The sequence below is a fragment of the Micropterus salmoides genome, unplaced genomic scaffold, assembly GCF_014851395.1.
Source record: "Micropterus salmoides isolate LMB-PRFRI ecotype aquatic unplaced genomic scaffold, ASM1485139v1 Ms_hic_scaffold_4, whole genome shotgun sequence".
Lineage (NCBI taxonomy): Eukaryota > Metazoa > Chordata > Actinopteri > Centrarchiformes > Centrarchidae > Micropterus > Micropterus salmoides.
This window is the reverse complement of record NW_024043372.1, coordinates 26,776,350-26,788,665: the sequence shown is the minus strand read 5'-3', so window position 1 is coordinate 26,788,665 and position 12,316 is coordinate 26,776,350. Positions and strand designations below refer to the sequence as shown.

The window sequence follows — 12,316 nt, the reverse complement described above, 5'->3', positions numbered from 1 at the left end:
CTCTCTTTCTCCCCAACACACACACACAACCTCTATACCCCCCTCCACCGCCCCCTTTCCTCGCTGCCTCCATCCCCGGAGCTTCTGGTGCAGAGGCAGTACTGACAAAAGGTTACAGGGGGCTGATAGGGCAGAGCAACTGTGTCTTCTCTGAAAAAAAAGAATTAGGGGGAGTGATTATGTGAGAGAGAGGGAGAGAGAGAGAGAGAGTTAAGCTCACACGAGAAGACTTGCAAGACAGAAAAGTCAGAGGGAGCCCATTGTGTCAAGCAGTTGACTGTGACTCCCTCTGTCAGTGCACAGCCGGGCGCCAGCGTTGCAGCACCACTCCCCTGTCAAAGCAGGATCTATCTACCCTCCCGGCCTGTCCGACTGCTGCCTTTGTGATTGACTGGGCTGCTGTGGGAGCACGGAGAGACCTCTCACTGGATGTCAGCACCCAAAACTGGTAGGTGATGTTGCACGTTTGCACATAATATATATCTATCTGTGTTATAAGAGTTCACTGAGTGAACTGAAGATTCTCGATCCAGTTGTTGCTTTGGTTCATCTTCACTCTTACTACAGCTTTGGTTGGCTTTAGCTGTGAGAAGCTTGGATTTGCTCTAGTTTCAGTGCAGCAGCTACCCAGTATACTGATATCACTGCAAATGCTTCACCATCATGCAGACATGTAAAATGTGCAAGACATTGCGGTGAGCAAAAGTGGTTTTTTTTTTATTTGTTTGGTTTTGGAAGTGTTGTTCCTCAAGATGGGGAAGGGGAGAAAATTGGAAACAGACCCACCCACCCTGGAGAGCTAGCTAGTCTGTCCACGAAAAGTATCAGAGTGCAACAGTCCCTCACTGCAAAGCTGAGGGAGACGAGCTAAGAGAGACAGAGATGAGAGCGAGCATTTGTTCAAAAATAAAGAGGGAAAGAGGGATGGTGGACACAGTGCGAGTTAATGAAGTTGCTGCCACAACACTGGCTGTCCTCTGTGCTGAATAACTGTACTTTTAAGAAAGGACACTTCATGCTAAGGAACAAAAAATGAAAAAATTTTTACGTGCTTGAGTTGTCAAAATTTGCTTGTACATGCATGTCAATGGACACATAGAAATCTCGACCAGCCCTGTTCATCACATTATTACAGCCACATGCTTAAAACAGCATTATTAGAGCAGAAATGATTAGAAAATAGGTTAAAAAGTTAGTAGAGTCTGCTGTACAGCAGGTTTAGTTTTCCACCCCCCTCCTTCCTTGTTTTTGTGCACTCTACATAAATCTTGCTGCATAAGATGAAATGCTGGCCTCAGCCTTTGCTTGCTCTCTCGCCCAAAACACTAAACTTTCGCTCTATTTTTACCCTCCCGTGCTGCTCCATTTTTAGAGACTTGTCTACGTGGTTTGTTGGGCTATAAATCAGACTGTAACGCCTCTGTGCTCTGAAAATAATGGGGTATAATGACACTCATGACATTCATTGTTCATTTGGCCTTTGAGGTGATGAACACAAATGTTATAGGGAGTTTAATACTGATAAAAACTCTAGCAAGCCAGAGCTTAAAGAATACAGGCTCACCTTGGATAGATGCCACCCTGTCTAAACCTATATTCTTGTTATTAGAAATTCTAGGAAGTCAACGTTTCAGCACGATCACTCAACTGTACCTCAGATTACCTGATGGTCAAATTAATGCTTTTAATTCAAATCCATTCACATACAAAATTAGACTCTAAAGCCATTAAAATTAGGTTATTAGCTAAATGCACCTTGTTTCATGCTGTATGGTTTACGTATTTATAGTAAGAATGAGAGCTGAAATTATTTAGTTAGATTTTAGATTAGCTGAATGACAGAAAAAGAATGGGCAATAGTTTCGATAATTGATTAATTGATCCCCATGAATTTTAGTAAACTAATATCCTTGGATTTTGGACAATTTGTCAGACAACATTTGTTCTTCTTGGGGACTTATAGGAACTTGTGATAGTCATTTTTCAAGACATTTTATAGACCAAATGATTCATTGATTAATCAAAACATTTGATTAATTGATAATGAAAAGTGAGAACATATTAAAAAAAACTTAAAGCCGTGTTTAATTTTATGAGGGAGAACAAAGAAATGTTCTGTGCAAGGTGGCTAGCAGCCAAACTGTATAGATGACTTGATGAGCTTGACGGTGTATATTTCTGCCACTGTGATAAATCATCAAACTGTGGGTTTGTTTGGTTTGTAAAGGTCGAGGGGCGGCAGGTTAAGAGGCCACAGTCGGCTGGAAGTGGCCCTCTAGCACATACGTAACTCTCCCTCTCTCAGGGTCACTGAATCAGACCACCTCTCTGTGAGGGAGTCGCGTCACGGGTGTCTAAATCAAGCTGAGTGGGTGTCAGAGAAAAGCACAGATGGATTGGTAACAATGTTGTGGGATTTAGTTTCAAAGATGTGACACTTCGTCTGTCTCATGACACGTTTGTAAGTGTATATATAAGATAGAGCTTAAAGAAATCATTATTTGTCTTTAGAAACTTGACTTAAATTGCATGAAAAAGTGTCTGTCCACAACTTAATGTTTTCAATTACCAAAGTGAGCTGGATTTGTAATTGTTCCATCACATTTTCAAAACTGCTGACGGACAGTGCAGTAATTTGGCTTTATGGTAGGCCAAAAGTATGGCGATCCAAAACAGATCACCTCTCATTAAGTCCTCACTGGTCTTAAGTGGGTGTTTCATCACACTGGAGGCTGCTGACTGGGGTCAAGTGAGCACTTTAGGGATGAAGAAGGAGCTCGAGATCAGTGGTTGATGTGCATGACACTAATAATGAGTGAGCAACAGTAAGTTCCCTTCATGGAAGTCTTGCACCTGAAAGAGTTGTTGTTTGTGTTTAGATAACAAACACATATTAATTGATGTACCTCCACCTTGTGGAAAGGTATTTTTACTGCAAGAATCCGACCTCATTTTAATGCATCTACCATGGGAAAGTTTAATTGTACAGGGAAACACTGTCAGAAAGATTTTGTCATGGAGGAAGCAGTTTCACTAGATAGTTTCAGAAATTACAGCATACAGCAGATTGAAACCACTTACCAGGAAATAGAAAGTTAATGATAACTGGTTGCATTTCCCACTTTACTCTCTGTTACATACCATCCAGGCAATGAGTTAAATGGCACAAGGATTGTTGAAAATGTTTTGTTTTTCTCTCATTATATTTGGTTATTGGACGTTAACCCAATAAAAGTTCTTAATGCGTCTATAGTCTAATCAACAACAGGCATCATAAGATTTTTTTCTAAATGAGCATTAAGTTTACAGCAGCTCCAGTGAAATCTCCATCACGCTGGTTTGTTCAGTTTGACATGTATAGTGCTTTAAAAGGCATGTCACAAACTTTTCAAAGGGGTACACACGGTTCTGAACTCTTGTGCTTTGACCTTTTCCAACACGTGCGCACACAGGAGTGTGAGGGCGTCGTAAAGCAACACTTTCCAGCATCACAGACAGTTTCCAGAGAAACTAGACGAGCACTGACTGCTATCTATCCCCTCTGTGGGTTGACTTTGCTTTGCTGTTGGGAATGGAAAGGCTTTAGAGGCTACCCACCGCTGCGAGCAGCCTCCAGCGCCTTCTCGGTTCAAAGTCACCACACAGCTGCTAGCTCGTGCTTAGCGGGGGCCAACCTGAACATGTGCAAAGTACTTTATTATACAAAGTGTGTGAAAACAAAAAAGATGACGCATTTCCACAACCACTATTTTACATAATGCAATGGAACTTTTTTCTTTTATGCATACAAGAAAGTAACAATCTGTAGAGTCTTAGTTTAGTTGAATTTCTCTTTTTTTGCATTCCACATTAACTGGTGGTTCAAAGCAGCATGAACTTATTTTTTGGCCATTTTTAGGCAGTGGAACAAGCTGTAAACAACACTGACAAATATGTTTTGGTCTCCACCCACTAGTGAGGGATCTGGCTCTTTAGCTGCTAAATGCTCCATTATGTTCACCAGCTAGTCGCTAGGTTTGTATGTCTGCTGTTTGGTGCTGGACAGGTAGTGAAAAGTGGGTTTATCAGAACTTTCTGGCAAAAAAAAAAAAACAAACAAAACCTGTATGCTGCTGCAGGAAACAGGGCTGAGGAGAACAACCAAAAGAGAGACTCAACCAAAACAGTAAAGCTGCAGTAAAACTAAAATAGTGAGCTAAAGAAAGCTAAAACATTTGAAAAAGAACTACTGACACAGTAATTAGAAGACAGTTAAAGGGTGAGAGGGACTGGAGTGGAGGGAGAGGAGGACGTCGGGGAAGTACAGGCACGGGGAACCAAGGAGTCAGGGGACCAGGGAACACAGGGGCCGAGGAAGCGAGGAGAGGCGGGGGAAACAGGGAGGACGCCGTGAGGGAAGTCCGAGGAGGAGTGGGCCAGTGGATGAGCCCAGCCGAACGGAGGGCGAGGGTGAGTGTACCTGGGAGGGAAACAGATAGAGAGACAAGGTTATGGAAGACAGCAACAAGGCACAGGGTAAATGAGGAAAAAACAAGAAACATGGAAGCCTGAACACGGAAGTGGCACCAGGTATGAAGCAACAACGATCAAGCGAGGCTGGTGTGGAGAACCGGGGTTGAAATACAGGCAGTCATGAGGTGATTACTGGCAGGTGTGGCAGGCTGACGAGGTGGCTGATGAGATGCAGGTGCAGGTAGTTGGCTGGGCTCAGGAGCAGAGGGAGAGAGAGAGCACACAGGAGAAAACACAGGGAGGCAGGCAGAGAAAAAGAAACCAAGGAAAAAAGCAGAAAAACTGATAAAAAGGAGAAAAAACCAGGACACTCATCGTCAGCCGGGCTGCCACCACAACAGAAAGAGTAAAATGGGTGGAAAGTAGGCTGCATGTATGCCTGTGTTGTGTGTGTCAGTTCTCTGAACGAGTGCATACGTGTGTGTCTGCAAGGTAGGATGACCCCCTGTATAGTACAAAACATACAATTCTTGTTTGCAGCCCCCCCAGCCTCCACCCATTACCAGGAAATCTGTTTGACTGATAACTCACACATTCCACGGGTCACAATAATGTACACTGGCATTTCCGTCTGTGACTCCTCCAATGTTATGCACATGATCCACATCAACTTTCAATATCAGAGAGAGAGAGCAATTACACACTCGCACCATATGCAACTACAAAAGCCACCGCTGGGCGTTTGTTTTGGTATGTGAGTGTGTCTACACCGCTGCCCTGCAGGCATCCCAGTGTTGGCTTTTGCCTGCTTGTGCATCTTAATCATTTGTAGCCCTGCCTTTTGCACTCTCTAATCACTTTCTCACTCTCCCTATCTTTTTCCTGACTCCCTCCTTTTCGTTCAGTCATTTTGGCAATCTGCACTGCGTCTGCTGCTCCCTCCATCACCGTATTGCCTGACTGCATTCCTCTCATTCCTACTGGCTTCCTGTGACTGGAAGACGAGTGAGCCCTACTGGCCACAAAACTCCACCTTTGAGTCCTACCCATGTGTGCTATATGGGTCTTTTCCCGTCTTCACTGTTCTGTTTTTAAAATCCTCTTGGGGATTCAGTATGAAATTGCATCTACATGGATGTCGCATGACAAGATTTTGAGGTTGACTCTTCCACAGCATCTTGCTCGTGCTCTTATTGTAGTGTAAAATGGGGATGTTTTACTGATTACACAGATCCAAACACTCGAGTGCTACCCAGCAGTGGCACTGCCCTTATGAGGGCAGAGGCGGTGTAGAAATAGTGTGAGGGGGAAAGATAAGAAGGGAGAGCTCTATTGACATCTGATGATGACGCGTTAACAGAAACACAAATGTTTGTGCCAACTTGATCAGTCCAGTTAATAAAAAACTGAGTGACCACTATGTAGCCTTATTGTATTAGATAGTTTTAAATTTTAGTATACCACTGGATCATTTGTATTTTTTATTCTCATCTTTGCAAAGGCCTATACGCATATGCCCTGTAGACTGAATCTCTGTTGTGTTCTTTTGTTAATTAAATCTTTTTTAAAAAATGGGTTCAAATTTTATGCAAAATCAATATCTGTTTTTCACGACAGCTTACAATTTTAAAGTAAATATTTCTGAATGAATTACTGTGGATCAAAATGTAGTCAAGGCCGTATACCATTTCATAATCAGCTATCAGACACTTTACCTTGCATAATAAAATGTGCATGGTGACAAATATATCCCTAACATCAAAGTCCAGCATTTACAAGTGCTCTAACTGCTGTTCTTGAGTAACTTTTGAGTACTTCTCAAAATTGGCACGTACTTTCAGCTATCAGCTCTACATGTATCATTTTAGATTGTATATAATTTGAACAAGTTGTGCCAAAACGTCAAAGCTGACCTATTTTGACATGATGATATAGATAATGACCTGTAGATAATGGGTCGTGACATTATTTGTAAAGCCCATAATAAAACAGTGAATACATACACAGAATCAGATTTTCAAACAGAAGAGCTCCTTTCTTTGGAAATGTAACTAAAGTAGTTACCAAGCACTATCTAAATCTGCCAAGAGAAGAAGCTCTGTCTCAAGCAAGTGCTGTTCAAAATGGAAGATCTGCTATGAAATTCAAATTGCTTGCACGTATCTCAAATTATTCAGGCCACAGTCAACCCCGTGACTGGGGGATGGACTGTTAAAGCCCTGCCAAGAGCACATGGGAAAAGACTTACTGTTGTTGAAACTAGACTTTAGTGTTGTTGATAGCAAGTTTTTAATGCCATAATTTCCCCCTTAGGTACACAATTTAACTGAACAACAGCAAACTTATTGACTCATCATCTTTTACTAGTTGGTTTGTCCCTGATTGGCTTAACTTCATAAATCCAATGATGTACTTTTTTTTGGCAGAGGCTGGATTCGCCACAAGCTGGATGAGGAAACTGTGAGAGACAGTGAGAGTTCAGTTTGGGAGAGGACATGTGAGAATGGGCATCACTGTGTAAATTAAGGGTCAATTTGTTGTTGTTGCGTGTGTGTGTGTGTGTGTGTGTGTGTGTGTGTGTGTGTGTGTATGCATTCCAGATCATTTTAAAACTTTATTGTCCACAGAGGTGGCTTCACAAGGTGGTCAGATTCCAAAATAAAATAATAAAATAAACTAAAATCAGGTGGGAAAAGGAACAAGGAAGATAAAGAAGTACAGAATAAACACACTGGCACAAAACAAGCTTCATGTTCAGTTAGCGGAATATCAAGAATTGAATAAAGCTACAGCTTACAGTGTAAAAGACTTTTTACATGCTCTTACAAGTTGTGAGGGCTCTTCAGCACTATCCTGCACAAAGAAGATCAAATTTGATGGTCAAATAAATGTACATGTGAGTAAAGGATTATTCTGTTAGAGGCTATAACTTGTTCTGTTCTTGAATACTTAATTGTAATGACAGCAAAACTAGAATAATACATTTCCTCATAAGGATTTTTCATTTTGCTTATTTCTTTTTTAATAATTCAAGCTGGAGTGTGAATATCGCTCCATGCTAGGGAACATTATGTACCAGCAAACTGGGGACAAGGAGAGTGTGGACCTTTTTCCCCCTGCTACGTGCCTCAACAAACACATTGCATACCCAAGGATACAAATACATTTTAAAATGGATTGAAACCCTATGCTCCTTTAGAGACTGACTAATTTTAAAGGTCTAGTAAAAGTCTGTTTTGAGTGATTAATTTAAATGAAAAGAAATGATCTTGCTGCAGGCCAATTCATTTCCTTTTTCTTTTAAAATCATTTTTTATGCCTATTTAGTCCTTCATTTTAATACAGTGTGTCACACTTGAAATTAGTTAGGACATCCACTAAAGCTGAGCTTTTGCATTTTGTTACACAAAAATAATATCAGAGCATGTTTCAGGAGACCGGTTCCTTCAGTATGTAGCCTGTTAGAAATGTGTCTAGGCCTGCAAGCCATTCACACTATGGAGGAGTGTGAAAAAAACGATGCATTGTTTACAAAGTCCCTGCACCCGCCTGCAGGGGCAGTGCTGAATATGGCTTTTAACACTCACACCTGCAGGTCCCCTCTTTGGCTATAATTCAAATACATTCATCAGAGGGTACCTCCAAAAGTTGACCTGTTGGCTCGCTGGGTCCACTGTTTGGGGGAAGGGAGCCGAGCTCCACTGTTGGATAGGTACGCAACAATAGGCCCCACACACACACACACACACACACACACACACACACACACACACACACACACACACACACACACAGGGCATCCTTACCCGGCGGAGTTCAGCAGATGGAGCCCTCACACCAGCAGCGCGCACACGGATGGAAGTGAGACTCGCAGCAGGTTTTATCAGCAGTTTCACCACCGACAGACAGACTCGTTGGGGAGGCAGATAAGTGAAGAGCAGATTTCGGTGACGGCGGACAGTCTTTCTCTTACGTAAGCTAATTAAGTTGCCGAAACATTTTGAGGCGCTGAGCCTTGCTTTCTGTATGTGAAGTTACAACTTAGGCTACAGCTTTGACAGCCGCGCGTGCTGACGGGTGGAGCCAGCGTTTCTGATTTTAGTACAAAAGAGCAGCCAGCTAACTGACACAACGACGACCAGATCAGTCAGACAACACCTAATATGATCAGGAAAGACAGTTGGACTAAGTTCGTATGCGTCTTTTATTCTTTCTGACTTGGTACAGCTACCTTACAACTGGCTGTCAGCCCCTCGTGAAACTGGAAATGCGTCGCGTTTGATCTTCACCCCTAAAGGTAGGCGAAGTTTATTAAATTGCTAACGCGCACTGTGAGGTACTTAATATATACTGTAACCTTTTTCAAAAATGATCTTGACTGTTACTTTACGGCTTTCTTGTGTACCAGAGCTCATACTGGAATAGGCTACTTGGGGTACTTGAGCGGAAACAGTGTCGTTTATTAACTTGTTTTGTGGAAAAAAATGTGAATCCGCCCACCATAAACCCGGTTAAATCCATATTATCCTTCTGGCTTGCGTCTAAACTCGACAGGTGTGAAAGCTCACCTGGCTGAGATTTACATTGGCAGTTAGAGGTTTTCCCCTTTCATTTAAAGAAAAATTTAGTAATTAATTAAAGAAATGGCCATAATAATTTCCAGAATTAGAGACAGTGTACTCTTGATCCTAATGAAGACATGAACCTGAGACGGATGCTGCAGTATTAGTTAGTAAATACCTTATTACCTGCCTGATTGACTACCTGTAACTCAAGGTGCTCTGGTAAGTATCCTAATCTGACAGGTAACATGACTATTTTAAGGTGATAAATAGGACAAATAATTGTGTCATTATGGCATTAATGTCTCATTGTGAGTGCTAGTGTAGAATTTCCTACATAACGTCACTGAAAAGTTTGACTCATTCACTACTAGGCAACAAATGTTTGGTTGTTTGATGGACCGTGGGGTGGGCAGCTGTGTTTGAGTGTGTGTGTGCTGTATTATGACAGAAGTTGTAAAGATTGTTAGATCCCACCCAAGCCCCTTCGTTCCCTAGAAAATGAAAACACACACACACACGGCAGCCATGCGTGGAATAATGTTCTCATGTGTCCAGGTTCCCTCTCTGGACGGGATGAGGTCATAGCCTTAGTGCTGTTGTGGGGATACAGTTACATTAGTTTCATGTGGGCCGTGCCAGAGGAATCGACACCACCTACACCCCTCTACCCCCTTTCTGTTGCCTTTTAGATCTCTCCCTCACTCCCTCATTTTTTCCTCTCATCATCTCAGATAACCAGCAGTGGTCATTATTGCTTTGAATGGGTAAATGTCCAGCTGTGTGTGTGCATGGTTGTTGGTGGGTGATGGTTTGTGTGTTTACAAAAGCATATCTGCACAAATAAAGGCTTTGATCATAATGACCAGCCCTTTATGCTACATGATCAGTGTCATCTTACTCAAACTTTTGATCACACGGCCCCCTTTACTTCACAGGTTGTTTTAGCCTCTGGGTTTGGTTTTGTCATAGAACAGGTCTCATATGGCTGAAGGTTCAAGTGACTTATCAAAGTGAATTATCAAAATGTTCTGAGTAAAACATTCATCTGTTAAATGTTGAGATCTTGGTGAAATAGGACTTCAAATTTCTTATTTTGTCCAAAAATGTTTGATTTTATTGCTTAAAAAATGACAAATAATGAATGTCCAAAGTAGTTCCAAATTTATTTTTTATCTCTCAGTTAATTGATTAAACAACTAATCGGTTCAGTTGACTAAACACTGATAGAGAAGCATGTTTGATTCGCTTTTTTACTGACCCCTATATTGACTCTAGATTGCCTTTAAATTTACAGTAAGAAGCACAACAAAGACAAAGTCATATTTAATGATCAGGCATCATCAGGTATCCATTATGTGTATACCTTTGTGCTGCAGGCTAGTTGTGAAAGTGAATATCAGCCTTTTCCCAGGACAGATAACCTTTAAAAGTCCCCAGTGTTTTCCCAATGTGAGCCACAGCAATGCACTGACAATAGGGACAGTGTTCTGTACTGGCCAGAGCCCCAGATCACATTTCCTGTTCCTGATTTAAGATCAACTCAGCTGACTAGTGATACACTCTGCTCCTCAAAAACACAGCAACAGGACCATCGCTCTGCTTGTGTATCATGCAGGTGTGTTTGTGTGTGTGTGTGTGTGTGTGTGTGAGAGGGACACAGGGCAGAAGATGGAGAGTGTTAGGGAAATCAACAAAGTTCAAACGCACAGTAACTTTATCAAAACCAGCAGTAAAAACAGGATTGTAGGACCAGAAGACAGTAACCTTATTCTCACAAACTGCAGGGTGTATTTGAAACAAAGAAGGCCTTCTGTTTACATAACCTAACGTGCAATAATAGAGAGTGATACATAGTAGTGCAGACACATGGACGACTTACAGTAGGAACTGGGCATAAGAACTTGTTTTCTCAGTCAAATCATTCTTGCCGGCGTCAAATTTTACATGTAAAAAAAACAAATATATATGTCAGTATTTCTGTGTGTGTGCGTGTGCATGTGTAAAGGCCCAGGTAACATCTGGTATTAGCACGATCACAGAGCAGGGGTGGATATTTGTAGGTGGAGATGAGGTGCACAGACCACTAACATGAATCAGTCGATAATTAGATGATCAGTCACTGTTCCTTTTGAAGTACGTAAAGGAAGTCAGCTGGTGTCCCATCAGGTCAAATGGTGGCTCATGTCTTAATTTGCATAATTGAGGGCAATGTTAAGGTGGGTAATTTGTGTGTGGTGCGCCTGAATGATGGTGTGTATTAGTGCAAATGTACTGTGCCGACACTGGCAGCACCTGATAGATCATGACTGCATTCTTTTAGCAGTAACACATTGTGGGTGTCCTCGGGCAAGGGTTTCGGTCTCATGCCAGCCTTATGACAGCAGCCTGGGCCAAATTTAGCTCAGTTTTCCCCCTCCAAAAAAGACGACCCCTTGGAACCCGCTGGAGAGAAAAAATGAAGCCATTTCAACAATTGTCAGTCTGTTTTGCTTGTGAGAAATCAAGCTGGAGAATCACACTAAAGAGCATTCTAGCTTGTGACACTCACAACTCCACAGTGAGCTGGTGACCCCCCATCGTTTTTCCCGTGCTGCCTCAGGGACACAACATCAAGAGCAGTTTTATAATTTTGAACTTTGGGCTGAAGAGAGTTTAGTACAAAACAGCACTGGTGACTATGAGAGAAAGAAATAACTAGACCATGAAGGAATCCGATATTTGCTTGTGCTATTGTCCTGAGTGTAGGAATGTATGGCTTATGTTGTGGCATAATGAGTTGTTACTTCATAAGCCTCGGGGAGGGAAAGGAAATGAGCTGTGCTGTGTGCCTCACAGAGTTTATTGCAACAAAAGAAAAACATCTAATAGTGACACATCGGCCACAAAGTCTTTGGCCTGACAAACATTTCTGACAAGGATGTGTAGTATGATTTTGTGGATTCATTAATTCATTTTGTAAACTTGAAATTGCGGCCTATTTCTGTTCACATGTTGAGATTTAGCCAATATCGTCACGGTCGGCTCAATGCGGCTGTTGTAAACTCTCTCTCTATCCACATCCATTTGCAGCTGATATACGTGCGGCTGAAGTTATTGACAGCCACTCACACACACGCCATACACATACAGAAGCAAGTGTTGGCAATTGGGAATGCTATTAATACACTTACAAGCTGCATACTCATAAAAACAAGTGGCATGATGCTATTAATATGTCGAGAAACAGCAACGCACAAACTCAATGTCATCGAACATGTGTGCACTTGCATGATTACAAGCAGTAACACAAGTGTTTACTG

General features: G+C 41.9%; 1 protein-coding gene across 4 annotated transcripts in view; it reads left to right on the top strand.

Annotated features, from left to right (window-relative positions):
- Window positions 1–219: 219 nt before the first annotated feature.
- LOC119885727 (histone deacetylase 7-like) overlaps window positions 220–12,316 on the top strand; it is a 49,243-nt gene continuing 37,146 nt past the window's right edge. Inside the window, exon 1 of one of the 4 annotated variants that reach the window (XM_038695928.1) lies at window positions 220–448. In XM_038695928.1, the coding sequence (XP_038551856.1) occupies window positions 430–448 (19 nt within the window). In that variant the 5' untranslated portion in view covers window positions 220–429. The other 3 variants (XM_038695929.1, XM_038695931.1, XM_038695930.1) reach the window with 3 other exon arrangements.